Consider the following 20,447-nt stretch of genomic DNA (forward strand, 5'->3'; position numbering starts at 1 on the left):
GTTTACTCTTACCTGATCTACTCAAGAGAAGGGGGTGGGGCTGGGATGGTACAATGACAGCCCAGTAAAGCCAGATTTTTAAAGTCTTTGGCATCATTAAAGTCTTTGGCATTATTCTGACATTCTATTTTAACGATTTCTAAAGCAAAAATGACAAAGTGTGGTGTGCATTCAGGATTTCTCCCTTCTGCACTCAGGACAGGTATCACTGATCAGTCATGGCCCTCCTTTAAGAATCCTCAATTCTGCATTTCTGGCAGCTACTATCAATCAATAGACGTTAACTCACAAGTTGAAGTTTCTTTCTCTCCCTTTTCTGATCAAAGGGTAGTTTGATCCTTGTATATGTGTTTTGTCCCCTGCAAAATAGAAATGAATTATATTTTTTAAAGTACTACACTATACACCAGTGCTTCCCAAACCTTAATAAGTAAACCAATCACCTGGGGATCTTGTGAAAATGCACATTCTGATTTAGCAGGTCTGGGGTGGTGCCTAGGATTTTGCATTTCTAACAAGGTCAAGGTCGCGGGTGATGCCAGTGCTACTGGTCTGTGGACCACACTTTGAGTAGCAAGGTTCTACTACTCCATTCTCTGGAGACAAGATGTAAGTTAGAAAACTGTACAATGCAACTCAAGAACCAAGAAAAAAGAAGAAAAACAAGGCAAGTGTTCCATTAGAAGCTGAAATTTTATTATAGGATAACAGTACATAAAGCACATCTAAAATTGATGTGTTCAATGCACTTTTAATAAAGGTAATGTAATATTAAAGGTACAGTTTCTAAGTACAATATAACAACATTCATATTAGAATGAAAATCGGAGTATTTAAAAGACAACATTAAATCTCTCTTTTTTTACAGCTTGTATGTACAAAATGAATCAAAATATTTTTTTTTAATTCAGGACTCAATAAAATAACAAACAGCTGGAAATAAGCAGACTACTGTAAGAGTGAATTGAAAAGAAAACCCAATGTAAGTGAAAAGTTGGATGATCCTCTAATAAAGATCATTAGCAAAGTTTTAGTACAATACTATTTTTAGGATTCCCATAAATGGCTTGCATTTTTAGTGTGGCAGAAAAAGAGTTTTTACATACTGTACACAAAACAGACAGCATATATTTATAGGTACAGTATTACTGTTTCCAAACTTGCATGTATATTTACAGAAGGCTGAGTTTGTTACTCACAGAGTTTTGTGAAATTTGTGTGCTTAATCCCCAAGACCTACACACAATTAGAATCAGCATTTCATGTGGTCTTTTAAAATGTGGCTTTAATACTTAGTTGTAGAAGAAAGTTTTAACCATAAGGCTTGGCATACTTTATAAATTTTCCAAAACAACCCAGGAAAAAAGTCTGAATTGGGGCATACTTTTTGTCATTTAACAATGATCAAATGCTGACATGTTCTGGCCATTGTGCAGACACAAAGAGATACAATCTCTATCCTCAGGAAGCTTAGGATACTAAATGGTGCTTTAAAAAAAAAAAAAAAGGTTTCAATTCCTTTCTAAGCGAAGCAATAAGGAATGACGTGATTTGTATTAAAAGAGATTTCTCCCTAAACTGTAGCCAATTCACTTTAAAAGGTTAACTATTAGCATTAGCTCTCATTAACCACATGATTGCATTTATAATTAAGGTAACAGCAACTCTTCCATAAAAATGGAAAATGTCTAGAATTGTGGGTAAATATTCAGTGCATGGAAGCCAATAACCATGGCTTGAGGATTTATCACCTTCAATTACAAAAAGTGCAATAAACAGAAACATTTGCTCTATATTTATAAATTGCTCAAAAATCTTTGCTAAAGATCTTACAAATTCAGTAATATTACAGAACAATTCTAATCAATATTTAATAAGGTTAACTACATCCTTAGTTAGATATTTGATATACTTTGATTTTTTAACAATGCCGATAGGTCTTGGAAGAACAGGTGAAAGAGTTTAACTAAGCTCATTATTAAATGACTTTTAAAATGAAGGTCCTTCACTCAGTTCATGGAACTGGTTGAGGTCATGTTAACACGGAACACCCCTTGTCAAAGTTGCTTTATGGTCAATGTTCTGCCATGATATCGGACGTCTATATACTTCTCATGGCTCAGGTAGGAGGGGAAAGGTTTATTCTGCCATCAAGCCACCAAGGATACTTTATATAAGTGCCTATTATCTATAATAGGAGCTAATACATAACTCTGCCAGGTGCCAATAATAAGGTGCCTTAGTAAGAAAAAAAAAATATTACTCCATTAAACTAGAGTGTTTCTTTAGGACCTTGAAGGCCTGGCAAATTATTTTTCAGCTTAGGAGATATGGTATAAAGCCAAGTAGCAAACATAAAGTAAGTGCTAATACGTTTTTATATATCCATATTTACGAACAAATTCACCCTATAGATGTCAAATATCCATACTAAGGAAGTAATTTTATCCTAATTAAATACACTCTAGAATAATTTATATAATGATATTATGTATTTAAAGAGAAAAGCATGTCCCAAATCCAGCACTCTGATACAGCTGCCAGTTGGGCACAGGTAGAGATAGATATATATATATATATATATATATATATATATATATATATATATATACAAATATATAGTTATACTCAGTGAAATTAACAAGACCCAAAGGTGGTATTGTCTAGGAATAAAAGGGGTTTTTTTTTTGTTTGTTTGTTCACAAAAGTAACTTATCTAGCACCACACATCAGAAAAACACAAAAATAGCACACTCTAGTTCTAAACAGCTATGTCTAAAATAGATTATATAGTAAAACCAGTATCATACAGCATATTGTGGATTTGATAAACAGATAAATATTTGCACTGAGTAGGCTGTTTATAATATAACATTTTCTTATCTATACAGAATGAAAGCCAAAAAGTTAACTGTATAGAGATGTGCAGAACAACATTAAATATTATGACTCAAAAGCAGGGACGAAGGTAAATTTGAAAGAAGAGTAAGAGAGAAAATGTTTACAGGCCATTACAAGTTCTTAAGTTAATAGTAAATAAGGAATCAATTGCTCAAGTTGAAGAAAGCAGTAAACAAGAGATTGCATTTACATGCAGATGTCTAAAATTTGTATTTTTTTAAGTCTATGCACAGAAGTCATTTGTTTTATTGCTTGACATTCAGTTATGGCTAGATTATTTAACCTATTTTTTTTTTTTTTGTACTTTGGAAACAAGAATATTGTTAAAGGTGCCATAAAAATGGACAACATTGAAAACGGTTTGCAAATAAACCATCTAACACTGCAGTTCTTTATACATATTAAAAGCCTTGTCTGGGGTTTGTCGTATGTTAAATATATTTAAACTGGGAAAATATGTTGTAGCTTGAAGCCTCCCATTGGCCCAAACATCCAATACAAAAACACATCTCCACAAAAGGAGCAGGCAGACAATACAGGTACATTTAAAGAAGCAGCCAGCTAATGTCCTAATGTTTAAAAATTTACCACTGTTTTATATGAGATTTCAAAGCATTGTGGATAAGGAGAGAGTTTTGGATTCAGGAAGATGTGTACAGTACATACGGATTTTGTGTGTGTGTGTGAAATCAGATTCACTATATTGCTCAAGAATTATCTGCATTTACATATGCAATCTGTTCAATGATAACCAAGTTCCTAGAGATAGTATTCATCCACATTAAAGTAATAACGAGGGAGAACGGAATCACACACGAATACTGCAAAGAATTTAGTTGCTCTTAGAGAACAACATAATGGCACGTGCAGCATGTCAAAGCTAACAGCAAGAGATCTTTCATCAGTTCTTAGAAGGGAAAAAGAAGTGTGATATTACTAATGTGGCAAACACACTAAATGTCAACAGCAAACATGGATTTTCTAGGCATCTACTTAATATTCTCATATTCACCTTCTTAACATAAGACTCCATGTTATGTTGCATTGCTGAAAAAACATTGTTTCTATTTGGACTGAATATTCTGTCATTCATTTATAAATAAATAAATGACTGAATGTATTTATTGCTCTAAGTTCTGAAGGTCTGGTTAAACATGGAGATTCTCCCCCCATCTACGATGTCTCCTTGGTATGAAGCCAGGCTTCTGGATTATTTTAAAAGCTGTACTGGGAGCCTGACAAAAATGATCACAATTACACAAACAAGCAAACAGACCCAAAAGTGAAACCAACTGCTTTGTAAAGAAATTGCTTGCCAGCCTGCTCTTTTCTTAAGAATAAACAGTAATAGGAAGGTCTCTTTTGTCCAATCTGGTGGAACCTCTTTAACAATACTACTGTTTTGGGAATACAATTAAGATCCATATCACAGACTTTTAGTAACAGATGAAGATTTACTGTTGCAATTGCATTTATAGGCATATAATTTGATCCACAGTATAAAGTTGTTTTTATGGGGTTCTGCTGTGTCATATCTTTGTAAGTAAGAAGTGGCAACCAAATGTTATAATATGTATGTCAATAACGTCTGTGTGTGTATATATAGATAGATAGAGAGAGAGAGAGAGAGAGAGAGAGGGAGATAGAGATATCTGCCATTTCCCATAGTCTTTATCATCAAAACAAAGTGATGGTTTCTTTTTAATCTAAACACATGGAAAGTTATCCCAAATTTTGCTTTTCCATGGTGGTAAAAAAACATGTAAAGCTTCTTCTGAAAGTATATTCTAGGTGTGCAAGAACCAAAGCCAACAATTACAGTGATGTTCATTGACCTTATGGAAAGTAATATATCGAAATATTACTTCCAAAATGTTTCAAAAATGTAAAATGTAACACTAAAAGCTGGCTCACATTGCTGTTACACTGGTGGGTTTTGTTTGTCTTTAAACATTAGCTCTCGTACAGATTACAAATGCGGTAAGTAGAAGAATCGTGTTACATAAAGAGATTTTTTTGGTTTATTTCTAGAGGAGAACATGATGAAAATGGGAGTTATCTGCTGGTATTTGGGGAAAAAACCCCACAATGTTTCATCTTTTACCTCTCTCACTGCACTGATAGGTAGGGCTCTCATTACTGCTTTAAAAAATTTTTATCCATGCTATATAGGATTTGGAATAATAGTTTTTAGCATATAATGCTATAAATATATTTATCAAGAATATTTTAATTATTAGAGAAATGGTAAGTGGAGTAGGCAGGACTGTACTCTGAATGATGCTCTTTGTTGATATATGACCTATTAATTTATCTTTTGAACATACTGGCATCACTTTGTACTGCTTTGGAAGTTATTCAATGTTTTTAAGCATACAAGACTGAAGAACGCATACATTCTGAACAAAACAAAATGAACAACAGTGAAGTTTATACACACGCGCAGTTCTACACAGTTCACTTGTGCCTTGGAGGGATAGTATTATCATTATTATTAACAATACAAAACACAATTTTGTCCCAGTAGTACTGGCCACCCTGTTTTAAGAGTTTTAGAAGATCCCTGAGCACATTGTTTCTGACTCTTAACCCCAACTCCAAAGTGATAGGGCTTCTATTGTTGATATCAAGATGGATTGTCATTCACAGTAAGTCAATTGTAAGGTGCTTATTTACCCTTTTCTTTCACCAATCAGCACAAAGAACTGTCAGAAAATAACTTTTTATTATTATTATCTTCAAATAATAGCACTGGAAGGACACATGATTTAAACAATCAATGTTTGAAACAGTGGCTTTAGGATTATTATCTGGCTGCCCCTCAACAATAACAAGTGATTCAGTCGACATTCCTTAGCCAAAACCAAAAGGCAAAAAACCCACAAAAAACAAAACAAGAAACAAAACCAAAAAAAACTGTACAAATATGTATTTTTCCCTGAGGGATCAAGGTACACCCGCAAGTGCTCTATGTACATATTGCACTAGAGAGGAATGAAGAACATGTGCAAAAAAGCAACAATGAGAGAAGCTTACATCCTACTTAAACCTTTTCATTAAAGATTCTACTAGGTTGTTTTGCAGTTTGGAATGTCGGAACACAAACAGCTATTCCTTAAGTCTAAAACTAAAAACACGTATTTCTACTATGGCACATTCAATGAAATAAAAAGTTTTCCAAAGACAGATAGACAAATTCCATCAAGAAAATAATACAAAGTTTGTTTGTTTGTATTTTTTTTTTTAGAAAATTACATTACTTTCTTTCTTTGTTTCACATTACAAAATCTTTTTTTTTTTCTTTACACAAATCACATTTTATTGCAGGAATATTTCAAGTGCCATCAAATATTTATAGAAGGGTTAAAAAAATAGAAGTCTCTCTAAAGTGGTCCAGACAAGGCTTTGTAGAGAATAAATCTTTTTTTTCCATCTTCTAGTTTTGATTTAAGTATTTTGAATACATTTTCTTTTCCATTGACACTTAGTAGCCTAGAAGCGGTTCGACACACACACACATCATACACACGAAAACCATACACACAGACATAAACACACACACACACACACACACACACACACACACACACGCTCCCTCCTCATCTGACCCTCAGCCCACCCCCATACACTCACAGAGATCTGAATATCCACACTATAAAGAACAACCAAACTTAGAAGCAGTGTCTTAAGTCATGTTTTCTTTAAGTTAGAAAGGGTGAATTAGGATGCTGAAGACTTAAAAAAAAAACCCACACCTTTAAAGCAAATTGGGATGCTGAACACTTAAAAAAAAAAAAAAAATCCGTAGCTTTAACAGCAATTTGCAAACTGCCCCCAAAAGCACTTTCACCTGCACTTTTGATTTCATTGTGACCACGGCCAGTTTCTTCACAATATAATGCAATCATTTGGACACCACTGTAACCGAAGGTATTCAGGCTCTGTGCAAAAGCCTTATTTACCCTATGTTAAAATATTGTATAAAAGGCATTACAGCAGCCGGGATAACAATGATGTGATTCCAATCTTTAAAAGACTATTGGACATTTAAGATTAGGAAATTTTAATTATAAGAACGATTAATAATAATTGTTCTATATCACCAAGTATTTTGTGTCATCACACAGGTGTTTCTATAATAAGGAAGAAAATAAAAATACAAAGTTTTTCACATCCTTCTCTGTACCTCATATTTTTTTCAAGAGATTATTATTTAACTTCAGATCCCAACTTCGATCCGAATAATAGTTGTTCCCTCATTTCACCTAGCACGCCTCTATTACTCTCTACTCTGTTCCTACACTGTCGATGTACTTAGTCTTAAAGTCTCACACCCTGTATTTCTTTCACAAAGACCTAGTAGCAGCATCATGTCAATGTATCTTGGTTTACTCTAAAAGCAATGTCACCATGGTGTGACTATTACTGAGATTAGAGCATTTTTTTTTTTTATTTTTTTTTGCATTAGGTACATGCAAAATCCTTTCTGGGAAAAGGAATTTAAGTTCAACATTGTGTTCTCTCTCACCCTCAGAGAAGTTCAATTAGCTCTCATCATTTCACAAATGGACACTGGAATTAGGTTTAGTTGCTCTTTAATGCGCTAGCACCTGAGGCTGGTCATATTCAGAAAGCTTTGGTTAAAAAGAAGTTAATAGACTTTAATAAAACCATCCCCAAATTTAGTGAATCAGAATGACAAAAAAAAAGAAAAAACAAACCAAAACCAAAATAAAAACACACCATTTCCCCCCAAAGGAGAAACAACAGGAAAAAAAAATGGATAAATAAATAACCGAACTAAGCTTGGTACTCTTTTCAGAGTATAAATACTATTGATCTTTCAAGGAACTATGCTTATTTAAATAAAAAATTTGATTTAACCCTTCTTGCCCAAATATAAATACTATATGCTGATAGTTACCTCTCTATATAAAGTCCCATAAAGTTTTATATGCTTGTAAGAAATTTAAGTAAATATTACTCTCGTCTTCTGTTTATGGTGAAACCCTTACTATATTTTTGAAAAAACAATTTTTTAGATGTCATTTAGGCTTCATACACACTTCGGTGTGAATAATCCCGTCCCTGTTTCCAAGTCCCTCAGGAAACAATTCAGAAAGCCAGTGGAGTTTAAAAACAGAGTGGAGGGCTCTGGGAAACTCGTGCTTGATGACCCAGCACGACAGCAGGAGCCAAATTCCTGCAGAAGATTTGGAAGGGACCCTGGTGGTAGGGGAGATGCTTTCTTCGCTGTAACCGGGCTGCTTGGAAACTCCCACCTTTACACTATGGGAAATGTTCTCTTTTCTATACAAACATGGTCTTTGATGGCAGACCAGAAGTTTGAATCCCACTCCGAGTGTGACTAAAATCATCATCTAAATGCCTACATCCCCAAAGGTCACCTATTTTAAAATATGCACACTTGTCTAACAGACTGTTCCTTCTCCCTTCCCCCACTGGGAATTGTTAAAAAAAAAAGCCACAAAATTAAACAAAAACAACTCAATATTTCTCACCTGAACACAAAAGCCAAACAATCTTTTAAAGATTTAATAAAATAAATTACAGTCCACAGTTTTCTAGTGAAGATAAATACAAAAGTAAATGTTTGCAGCTTGCATCGACTTCACTTTAAAGGCTTAAAATATTTAATACTTAAATAAGAGAAACTGGTTCAACATCGCACGCCTCCTTTGCCCTCCTATCCATTGACTATGAAATATGGAGAACAGTGTTCTAGAATGACACCATCTAGAGGCAGTTAGTCTAGAAACCATTCACTCTGAGATAAACTCTCAGGGTTCCTAGATTATACCAAGAACATAAACATTCACAAAGTAAATGCTTCATGTTTTCACATGGGGAGTGTGCATTTGCTCCAGATATAATCTTTGGGTCCTTCTTCTAATAAAAGCTAGATTCTGATAAATATTCTGGTTACTGATCTGTTCTTAAAGCATAAGAACTCCAAGTTGAGGCTGAGTCTATATAACTACGCAGCTGTGCAAAATGAGCCTCCCTTCCCCTGCCTCAATGAGGTGGCATTTTCAAAAGCTTTTAAAAAATACTGTGCGCGAGGGTGTAAGTCCACAGCACCAATCAATCACTCACTCAACTTTGTATGAAGCATAAACACATCTATCCTTAAACTGACCCAAGAGCAAAGTACAATTTAGGGAGAGTTCTGTTTCTAATTCCAAATTCATGTGTAAAAAAAAAAAAATTAATCCAACAGCGTGATTTCTAGATATGACCAGCCAGTCTTTTAAAAGTAATTGTGTAAACAGCAGCATAAATACCTCCCGACGTACCTTCCAAGCCTTCTCAGTTAAACTTGTGTTTCTGGTGCACATGCGACACGACAGTGAACACGCTAGCATTTAATTTAAAGAAAAAAGGTGCAAAATGAAAGTGCCTTATCAATTCAACAGGAAAAGCTACACCAGTAACTACATTTTATATTAATTAAAACAATATATAAACAATATCTCTTTTAGCTATATATAGTCTTCATGCCCATTTACCCTGTAATATATTATAATGCTATTGTTGCTAGTGCTATGGACCCTTTTCGTGCCATCCTGCTGACTGGCAATAATCGGTGAAAAAATAAAAACTTCCTTCATGAGACAAAGAGCAAGTTGTGCAAAGTAATGCCGCAACCTCCGCTATGCACACCAGTCACCGATTAGTGCTGGACTCTCTGTTGTTACCGACAGATGTAGAAAGTCTGTGGGCAGTGAGCTACAAAAAAAGGACATCCTCTGACTTTAGTACCCGCCTTCTGTTGTAAACAGAGGTCAATGATCAAGAAGTCGAGACAGAAAAAGGGTCCATATCTGTAGGCATAATGGAAATCATATGCATGAGAAAAACAAGTTCAACTTTTATTTGTTTTCATTGTTTCCCCTCCTTTGCCTGACCCCGATCACCAAAGGATGTGCAGTGTGTTGGCGCTCCAGGTCTGTGCAGGGCCATATAAAGTGTCTCGGTTAATTTGTTTGTTTGTTTGTTTTTCATTGTTTGGACTTCAGACATTCTAGAAGTGCTTAGGTGATACATTTACCCATCAATCTGCATTGCTGGCTCAAATTCTGAAGTGAACAATTCCTTGTATAATGGAGGAAAATGAAGTCGCACAATGTCTGGGTATATTGCTTTAAACGCCATTAGCTTTTCTGTATGTCGTCCACATAAGGCTCTTAATGTAGACACCTTGCATATTAACTGTAAGTGGAAGAAAGGACATAGGGTCAGGAGAGAAGAGACGTGAGAATCAAAAATCAGGGCATCTGGATCATCTTCAACATTGTTTACAACGGTGAAACACACTTGAAGCAACTTAAACGTCTAGTAATAGAGGAGGGGTAAAAATAAATGATGATATAGTCATATCACAGAATACCAGGTATACATTAAATATGATTTTTGAAGACAAATAATTTATAACCCCAAAACATGTTCATAAGCAAAAGAACCCAAGTGTCTCACCTCCTCCTCCTATTCAAACATGCTTTTTGCTCTACCATCCTGAACCCCGCCCTCTAGCACTGGGGAAAAGGAAGACATGTGGTAATAGAGAAGTGGGCAAGGGGACAGCCACCGGTAGGTGAGGTCACTGCAACTAGAGATGATGGCATCCCCTACATATTTTATGCAAAATGAGTACTAGTCGACTCCAGTGACAACAGGTTTCTTCTGGAGAAAGAGCTCTGCCTAGAACAAAGCAATTCTGGGTCTGAGCAAAAGGCCCTGACTGGAAAACAAACAAAAAAAATAGTCAGCAGGCCTGGTGGAAGTCTCAGCATTGACTATTTACCTGTTGAGTATAATAACATGACTTGCAAAAATGCTTTTTAAACTCTAAAGCACTGAACAGCACAAAATATTTATTATCTCCACCCAGAATAATCCTAAGAAACATTTTCACCAGAGCATCGATCTTGGCCAGGTGTTAGGTGCTCTCTATAATCAAAGACCCTAATGGTACCCTTGCACTGGGGCAAGAAGATGGAGAAAAGTTCTTTTTCCTTCTCTTTCCCAATCCTGCCTCAGTGTCTCATTTAACAGGGGCAAAATCAAAAACAAAACCGCATTTAACCCCCCAGCTTCCCCTTTCTGACCTAACCTAGCTATCAGGAGAAAAGAAAGAAAACGGACAGGAAGAAAAATCCAAACCTTTCAAATCATCTTCTGGAACAACAGAACACATAAAATAATCCAAGAAAGAATAGGGCTGATTTTTCTAAGACCAAATACATACTACTAGCACTATCACTGAAGGATATTATCATATTTTAAATTGACATCCTAATTATATTTTTATTAAGACAGTAATTAGCAAAAATGAAACCCTATGCTTTGAATACAGGGTAGTAATGAGAAATTGATGAAGAAAATACAAAAGTCATTTACTGTTGATTACTAATGACTTTAATGTAACTAGAACTAGTATTAGAATAGATTAATTCTATTGTTTTAGTTCTTCATAACTTCGTCTTTCTAAAATCAAAGATTTAAATTCTAAATTCTCTAGTTTATATCACGGCAGAACATTAACTCTGCCTTCTGCCCATCTTTGATGGGATAGGTGGAGGATTTTTCAGAATGAATTAATGCTTTAAAAAAACTCTATCATTGCTCTATTATTCCAGGACACTTTATAACCAGTGATAATAAATAGAATTTAACCTGAATATTGGCCCAAGATAATTTTTTGAAATGAGGATACTTCTCTCTTCTCAGTAGGCCATTGCTTACTGATACTTTTGGGGTCTGGTGGCATGACTTATAAACATGGCTGGCGTGATCTGGGCAAGGGATAATTCAGCCTTGTCAGTTGGAAACCTCTGGCTCTCACCTTTGTTAGTATTCCATCTTCTCGGTGATTCTTCTGTAGGACGTGTTGAAGAGCTAGCTGAATTTTCTGTTGCAGCTTTTCAATTTTGACCTTTTCCTGCAGCCATGAGCGATCTAAATATGAAAAACCATACTCCTGAGTATTCTTCCAACATGGTGTCAGAACACCCCAACTCCTCCTGACTCCTAGATACAGATTATTACACCACACTGCAGAGTCAGGGACTAACAGGCCACTTTCACCCCTCTTTCAAAATTTGCTCCTAAAGGAGTGAAAAACTGATCTAGGACAGTTACAAAACAGAGTGTTAAGCCTTTCCATCTTTACTGACACTTGAAAGAAGGAAGGATCCTCCCTTTCCAAAAAGACAGCCATTTAAATCTAAGGCCATGCTCAGACGAGTGCAAATGAAACCACCATGGCCCTTAAGCCTTTCTAATAGTTATGTTTCTGAATGACATACTCATATCAATCCTGCTAAGTCTTTCTGGCAAATATGAAAATTGCCTTATAGTCCAAGGCAACTGAAATTGTCAAGAGAGTGCCAAATGAATTAGGATTGTTAATTTAGGATAAAGTCTTTATGTTTAAGAATTCCAAAATGAAGATAGCAAATTTGCAAAAGTGATTATCACCAAGAGGCAGTACTGGTTGAAAACATATATTAAATTCAGATAGGCTTGTGGATGACATCCAAATGGATTTTCTTTAAAAAGCAGAATGTTTTAAAAACCATGTTATCTTGGAGATTGGTGTTGAAAAGGGCACACCTACTCTACCACAGCATTTTTCTTGGTAGCAGGAGGTTAACTGTAGATGGGATTTTATTCAATTCTCATTTCTTAAGATTTTATCAGAATGGCATGAGGTCTTCTTAGAAGCGTACATGTATATGTATGTGTGTAGCAGGGGATTGTTGTCTGAAAAACTTAAAATTAGACTGAATAAGGGTGGCAGTCCCTCTGAATAGTCTATAGCCATTGTAAGTTATGTACTTGTAGAAATTCTTTACCTGGACAATTTAAAAACCATTGTATTTGGTTATCTTACCTGCTGACATCAGGACAAATGCAGAAAACAATGCAATTTCATCTTCAGTCAGGTGCATAGAACATAAACTCTTTCCAAATTCAAATACAAAGCTAATAAAGTCTTCACAACCTGCCAAAATTAAAGACAGGTTAGGAGTTTGGTTATTACCCTAGGAGAAAAATATGGAAGAAGGTGAAGAGGGATCTAGCAGTTGAAGATCAGAGGGAATAGTAATAACATTTCTATAGTTTAATACTTTCAAATGTTAAAAGAAAAATCAGTTTAGCCACCATCACCATTACCACCAACATCGCCACCATCATCATCATCTGCAATAATGAGAGTGAACTTCTGTTGTGTGATTACTGTGATAGGTGCTGCTCTGAGAGGATTCTTTGGCGATTCTACTATTTCACAACAGCCCTATGAGGGAGGTATTATTGTTACTATCCCCATTTTAAAGGCAAGGAAATGGACTTGGAAAGAAAAGGAATGTGCTGAAGATTCCACAAGTAGGAAGTGACAGCCTGAGATTCAAAGCCAGCTACCTGACTTCAGAGCCCACACTCTTAACCAACAGAGTCTAACAGCTATAATCTAACTGAAATGTGAACATCACTCATTTTTTTGTTTTCTACTCTATTCTATGTATAACACGCTTAAAAATGAAAACAAGTGACACATTATGGTGGTAAAACCATTATAATTTTTTTTGTTTTTGGCCGTGTCACATGGCATGTGGGATCTTACTTCCCTGACCAGGGATTGAACCCATGCCCCCTGCACTGGAAGCACAGAGTCTTCACAACTGGACCGCCAGGGAAGTCCCTATTGTAACTATTACAGAACTGAAAACACAGAATGTGAAAGTCCCGTAAAATAAAAACCCACCCCCACAAAGCTGGTTAAGTTGGGGTCTGTTCTTTCAGATTTCCATATTATGTACATGTAGTTAAATGTCAACAGGCTAGGGACTTCCCTGGTGGCGCAGTGGTTAAGTGGTCCCCCCCCCAATGCAGGGGACATGGGTTTGAGCCCTAGTCTGGGAAGATCCCACATGCCATGGAGCAACTAAGCCCATGCATCACAACTACTGAACCTGTGCCCTCGAGCCTGCGTGCCGCAACTACTGAGCCCGCGTGCCGCAACTATTGAGCTGCGTGCCACAACTACTGAAGCCTGCACGCCTAGAGCCTGTGCTCTGCCACAAGAGAAGCCACTGCAATGAGAAGCCCGCGCATCGTAAGGAAGAGTAGCCCCTGCTCCTCGCAACTAGAGAAAGCCTGAGCGCAGCAACGAAGACCCAACGCAGCCAAAAATAAATAAATAAAAAAAAGTGTCAACGGGTTCTTCTCAAGTATACATACCTTCCATCATTTAATTGTTTTTAAAATCACTTAACAACATATCTTGGATACCGTCCCATTCTTCTTAATGACTTTGTCTTACTTTAAATTACAGAAATCTAAAATAATTTACTTTTAAAGTATATGTCACAGTTTCACTTAGCTATACTTTCTTTCTTTGATATCTCATTAATGGTTGCTATTTAACGGGTATGGAAGGGCAGACTTTTAGCTCCTTCCTTGATTTTATGTAGCAAATCACATCCTCTAGTTTATTGAATAATATATCCCCTGCAAACCTGGTTCTTAAAATCTGGAAGGGAACTGGAAGGATATAGAACATAAATTTCTTCGATTACCAATTAGATAAAATGAAACTCTAGACCCTTACGTGTAACATAGACAAAAAGCATTTGAGCTGTGTATATTTTCTACGGTGATTAACTATAAAGTAACATAGGTATAAAATCTTAACTCTTGTGTCCAAAAAACCAATCTCCATTTTGTTCAAGAAGAGCTTTCACCCAACTCCCATCTTTTCCCCTAGTCCTGATTTGAAGACAAAGCACCCAGAGATTTCCTTACCTAAGGATTTGAAGACGTCGGGGCTAGCATATTTCCCATCAAAGTACACGGTATTGTTCTGAGAGTCAAAGGCACGGCACATTCTGATAAATACCACCTCCAGAGAACCTGAGCAAAGGCAGAAACGGGGTGGGTTATTGTCTTGGTGAGTTGATTTTGACCACAGAGACCCCCTTCTGAGTCAATGGGGCTGGGCTTAACTAGCAGGCTCTCAGTCACCTTAGCTCTCTATTTAAAAGAGCAGCGTTCATTAGAGCAATTAAAGACTTGTGCCAAAGCTAAGGCCTGTATTACTGAAGAGAGACTGATTTATGAATTACTTCTTGGGCACTTCTCTGTCCTGCAATAATACAGAATCTCAGAGTTGCAAGAAAAACATGGACTCCTGTTATTAAAACAAACAAAAACCCAGGGATAAAAAACAAAACAAAACAAAAAAAAACCCAGGGATGTCTCTCTGAGTTCCACAAACAGCCTTCTTCCTAACAGCTTACCAAAACCTCCTGAGGACCTGAGGCACAGAAACAAAACACGGGTGATGGTTAAAACTGTGGAATGCAGGTGTCTTTCAAATTAATCTTTTCACCCAGAGGAGAAGCAAAATGGAGGGAATGTTTCCTACAAATAGCTCAAAAACCTTAAAAAAGAAAAAAAACCTCTCAGTTTCTGCTAAGAGAAACTGAGCTATTATCATTTGGAGAAAAACTGTTCTCGACACCTTCCTTACCAAGCATTTCTTTAATAAGCCGGTGAAAGCAGGTTAGTCGAGATCTCAAAATTCACTCGCAAAGCACATACCTGCTTTGAGAAGCACAATTTGATCGTTTTGACACAGTTCCATAAATCCATCAATGCGTTTGGCAAACTCCACCACATACTGTATAGCTTCTGTAATTTTGATGGCACACAACTGCCACATTACCTCCCGCTGCTGTTGAAGAGGGAAACACATTAACATCCCCATTACCCATACCCTTGACACAGTTGTTTTAACTGTTCCTATCGTGTAAAATCCTTCTTTGGAAATGGATCCAAAAAAGCTAGAGGATTTAAAAATAATCAGTTGGCCAGTTACTCCCGTTATAATGACTGCTTCCAAGTTCTTCCTGGTCTCCTCCAATTCCTCTCTTACCATTTTGGTGGCAAAGGGACGGGGGAAGATGTTATGAGCATACATGCAGCAGAAGATGAAAACGGGAGTCAAGAAAGCAACTCACGCCACTGATTTAACCCTGGGCCATGGAGAGTAGCAAAGTAGAATCTCCTTGTAAGCAATTATTCTGCCTTGGGGAATTTCACACCACTTTACTGGGGGAAGGGAAGAAAAGGGGAGTCAGTTATATTTACTGTGCACCTGCTATGAGCTGGGTGCTTTATGACATCCTTGTCTCATTTCACAAAAACATTCACAAGAATGTTTTTCCATTCCCCATAAACGGACACGAATGCTCACAGAGGTTTCCCAGCTAAGAGGTATTGGAGGTGGGATTCAAATCTCAGCATTTCTGACTCTGAATCCCATTTCACACACCTTGCTGCTGTTTACTGCTTTCTTGCTTCCCTTTGTAATTCTGGCGGCTGGTGCTACCTGCTATCTCAAAGGTAAACAAGGTGATGCGCTGCTATTCCCCCAACCTGTCCTGTTTAATTCCTTTTATATACCCACTCTCCAATTTAGTTACAGGCTAACCTGGATCCATCTTGTTGCTCACTTATTTCCCCAATCTTAGCTTAAGACTGTTTCTACCAATACAACAGGATGGAAGAAACACTGAATTAGGAACCAGGACTCATGGTCTAGTCCTGATGTTTTCACTCTCAGCCATGTGCCAAGGGATGGTCGTTTCCTCATATGTAAAATGAAGGGGAGGATTAACCTTGATAATCTCTACGGTACTTCCTAAGCCTGAATTTCTATGATTATTGGGGAAAATCACAGCATTTTCTTTTACTAAAGGCAGAATGGAAAATTAAAAGTCCTCCTTCTCCAGCCCTGCCCTCCCATTTAGGTAATTTGTTGATCAGACTGTTTTATAGAAAAAGGTAACTGGCAGTACTACTTGTCAGCCTCATGTTGCTAGATTCAGACTGGAATTAGAATCATAGCTTCCAAACTTTTTTCTACACATATTCTCTAAACTCCTCCTTTTTAACTTCGGAACCATGAGGCTGAGATTATTTTACATCAACTTCTGGACCGTGAAATCTTCCATTGTGGTATCGGGAAAAATCCCAATTCTTTGAGCCTTTTGGAAGCTCCTTAATCTAGCTCCCTGTTGACAAATGATAGGACATATGTGTATAGTTATAGGAACAATAGAATCTGTGTGCTATTTCTGAAATTTTGCACACTGACATCTCAATAAGGTGATAAAGCCCCAAGAACGTGATCAGCTCTGGAAAAAAGATTTTTAAATAGAAATCTGCTATCTGATGAAAAACATTCATTCTTTGGTCTGTTTGTATTCAAACCTCCTGCACAAACACCCTTCCCAACATTGCCTCAATCTTAGGTAAAATTCTTCAGTCTACCTTGTTTTGGTAATTCTCAATCTCCTCCTGCAGAAAGGTCTGCCACGTTATCTGCTGGAGCTCTTCTCTCAAGTATTGGCAAGTTTCCAGATGTGATTTAGATATATTCTGTGCAAGGTGTTCTAAGGAGAAAACAGGAGATCACAACATGAAAAGCCAAGTTCTTCAGGATTTTCCCTACTTAATATTTGATTTAAAAAGTAAAAAGTATAAAGCAACATGGCTGAACCAGTTTTAATGATCTCGACATATTTAAGTAAGCAATTTGGAACTATTCTATATTTGGGGACATGAGGATAAAGGACAGGCAAAGCCAACATTTAGCAATAAGGCTTGGCATCTTCAAAGACTCTCCTGACCTGACCTTCTCTGTGCCTTTACACCAGCGTCTGGGAGTGAATGTTGGAGTTGAAAATATTGACCTAGAGAAGTGTGAAAAATGACTGACACGACCTGTACTTGGTGTTTTTATGAAGACAGATCTGCCATATACATTGACTGGTGGAGGATTACTCTTGAAAAATTAGAAAATGGTATTTTTGGGGGGACAACAACTACGTGTTTCTTTTGTTTTTCCTGCAAAAATGGCAGAACAAGCATTACTGAAGCCTACTATGTCACTATATATACATACATATATATATATGGTGTGGTGGTTAAGAGATGAGATGGACTCTGGACCCAGACTGCTTGGGTTTGAATCTCAGCTCTGCTACTTAGTAGCTATGTGACCTTGCGTAAGTTACTTAACCTCTCTGCGCTTCGGTCTCTTTATTTGTAAAGTGAGGAAAATAGTACTTAATTTCCTATTTATCATAGGGCATCTGTGAAAATTAAGTGAGTTGAGCACTTAGAATAGAGAGGATAACATAGCATCTGCTACATAAACATTTGTTCTTATTATCCTGAAGTGTACCGGATTTGAAGATATTAAAAGAAATAGATGGCAAATAAGTTTCTCTAGGGACTTATAACCTGGTGAACATGTACATACATGCTGAAAGGACAATTCAAGACACTAGACAATAAAGCATGAAGTTGAATTCTACTAGGAGAGAAAGAAAAATAAAAACATAATAGGTGCTGTCAGAGAGATGAGGGGAGTTAGGGGATGCTTCCTGACAGAAGAGGAACATTTGGGTTGGCCCCTGAAGGAAGGGGAGGATTTGGTAGGCAGAGGCCAGTGTGTGAGGCAGTGGACCAGTTCCACGTTCAAGGGATGGTAGATGAAAGAATGGATATGGCATCCACAGGAGACAGGAAGATGTGATAAAGTGATGGTGTCAAAACAGAAATATGGGTAGAGAAGAGTCCACATCCTGAAGGATCCTGAATGTTGAGACTGAGAGTATGGACTTGATTAACAAAAGGAGTCAGCAGGAGTCTCAAGAGGGAGCTGACATGCTGAACACTGTATTTGGGGAAACAGAACAAGCAGTTTTGTCATTTGTGGACTGGAGGCAGGAGGATCAATTAGAAGGCTGCTGAAATCTAGATGTAAGGGACTAAGAGCTTGAAATAGGTTGCTAATAATTGTTATGGAAGGGAAGGACAACTCAAGAAGTATTTTAAAAGAAGAACTGACAAGACTCCAAGAATACAAAGCCATACCCCAAAGTGATGCCCCTCCCAGGGTCTTGAATATATAATAGGAAAGTTATTTAAAACAGTGGTGCTGAGGGCAAACTTAGCAACACTAGTAAGAGTGTCTGTTTGGAAATTTGTTACTGCTTGCATCAAACAGAATCAGATTTGTTTGTGTGAAAACAGAGCAGGTTCACCTAAACAAAGCTCGAGACTAGAACCTCCTCAGAGATTCTGAAACACTGAAGCACAATAAACCTTAACAGCTCTACTTGGCAACACACAGACATGAAAACAACATAAGTAAATATCATAAAAAATAAAACATAAACAAAAGAAAAAAATTAAAGGAGACAGAAACTGAGAGAGAGAAATTATGTCTATGTCTTAGAATCAGTGACGTGTGTGAAGAGAAGAGGGGAATAAAGACAAAATAATGGGGAATCAGAAACAAGAAAATAAGTGTGTACATAGTAAATTCAATTTTTGTAAATATGAAAGAAATGATGAAGGCAAAGTGTTCACAGGGAAGCTGGGAGAATCCTAGGAAGGGAAGAATGGGAAGAAGCTCACAGTATTCTCTTCCAGATCATGCTCTGTTTCCAGTTAATATGGTCAGCATCTTCTTGTTTCACTTCATCCTAAAAATTGTCCCCACCCATCCCTACCTATTTGAGTCCAGCTTTTAGAAGCGACAACAAATGATGCAATGTCTAATGACCAGTAGAGGGCAGTGGCTGCATTCTCACCAGCTGCCTTTGATCAAAATTCATACTTGATTTGGCAAGTGTAAGATTTTAGACTCTGTGCTGTTTTTAAGTCTCCATTTCAGCAAAGGAGAATATGGTCAGACTGAGTAAAAGCTAAGAAGTTAGTGTGGTCTCTCAGACAAACAGTCTGGAATAGTGAAACACCTTGGAACTAGGAGTTAGGAGACCTGGTTTCTGGTCTGAGCTCAGTTGGGTAACTCACTTTGTGACAGGCAAATCAGTTCACCTCCTCAACTATGATGGCTTCATCAGGACAGCCAAGGTCTAGATACTTCAGATGGAAAATCCTGTCTTCTGAGAAAGTCACAGATTTTCACAGTGGTATGGAACTTTAGGTATCATCTGGGCCAAACTCTCATCACTTTGTAGATAATAACATTAACAATGATGATAAAAGTTAACACTTGGGTAGAGGTTACTATGTAAACTCTATATAACATAGACTCATATAACAGACTAATATAATATACCTACCTACATCTATATATATACATTTTCTATATATATATATATATATATATATATACTGTGTGTATATACAAATATTTTTTCTTAATCTTCACGACAACTCTAGGGGGAAGATACTAGTATTATCTCCATTTTACAGATGAAAAAACCAAGCCACAGTGAGGTTAAGTGACTTTTCAAGGTGTCATAGCTGGCAAGTGGGCAGTGATTCAAACATACACAATTTGGCTCCAGAGTCTATGCTCTGAATCTTTATAGTCCATGGGTAGGGAGACTGCAGGTTGCAGAGGTAACATGACTTATACTAGGTTGTACAACCTACAGCAAAGCTAGCACCACAACCCAGAGAAGCTGACTTCTCGT

General features: G+C 37.0%; 1 protein-coding gene across 5 annotated transcripts in view; it reads right to left on the reverse strand.

Moving 5' to 3' along the window:
* Nucleotides 1-674: 674 nt before the first annotated feature.
* Nucleotides 675-20,447, reverse strand: part of RORA (RAR related orphan receptor A) — a 733,771-nt gene continuing 713,998 nt past the window's right edge. For 4 of the 5 annotated variants that reach the window (XM_027123196.1, XM_027123200.1, XM_027123199.1 and 1 more), the window contains 6 exons: nucleotides 17,263-17,384; nucleotides 15,529-15,661; nucleotides 14,731-14,838; nucleotides 12,818-12,928; nucleotides 11,768-11,880; nucleotides 675-10,134 (listed from right to left, as the gene is read on the reverse strand). In XM_027123196.1, coding sequence (XP_026978997.1) covers nucleotides 9,970-10,134; nucleotides 11,768-11,880; nucleotides 12,818-12,928; nucleotides 14,731-14,838; nucleotides 15,529-15,661; nucleotides 17,263-17,384 — 752 coding nt within the window. In that variant the 3' untranslated portion in view covers nucleotides 675-9,969. The remainder of the gene's footprint in view (nucleotides 10,135-11,767; nucleotides 11,881-12,817; nucleotides 12,929-14,730; nucleotides 14,839-15,528; nucleotides 15,662-17,262; nucleotides 17,385-20,447) is intronic. The other variant, XM_027123197.1, reaches the window with a different exon arrangement.

Source organism: Aethalodelphis obliquidens, unplaced genomic scaffold (assembly GCF_003676395.1).
Source record: "Aethalodelphis obliquidens isolate GAN/ISIS:26980383/991018 unplaced genomic scaffold, ASM367639v1 scaffold26, whole genome shotgun sequence".
NCBI classification, from domain to species: domain Eukaryota; kingdom Metazoa; phylum Chordata; class Mammalia; order Artiodactyla; family Delphinidae; genus Aethalodelphis; species Aethalodelphis obliquidens.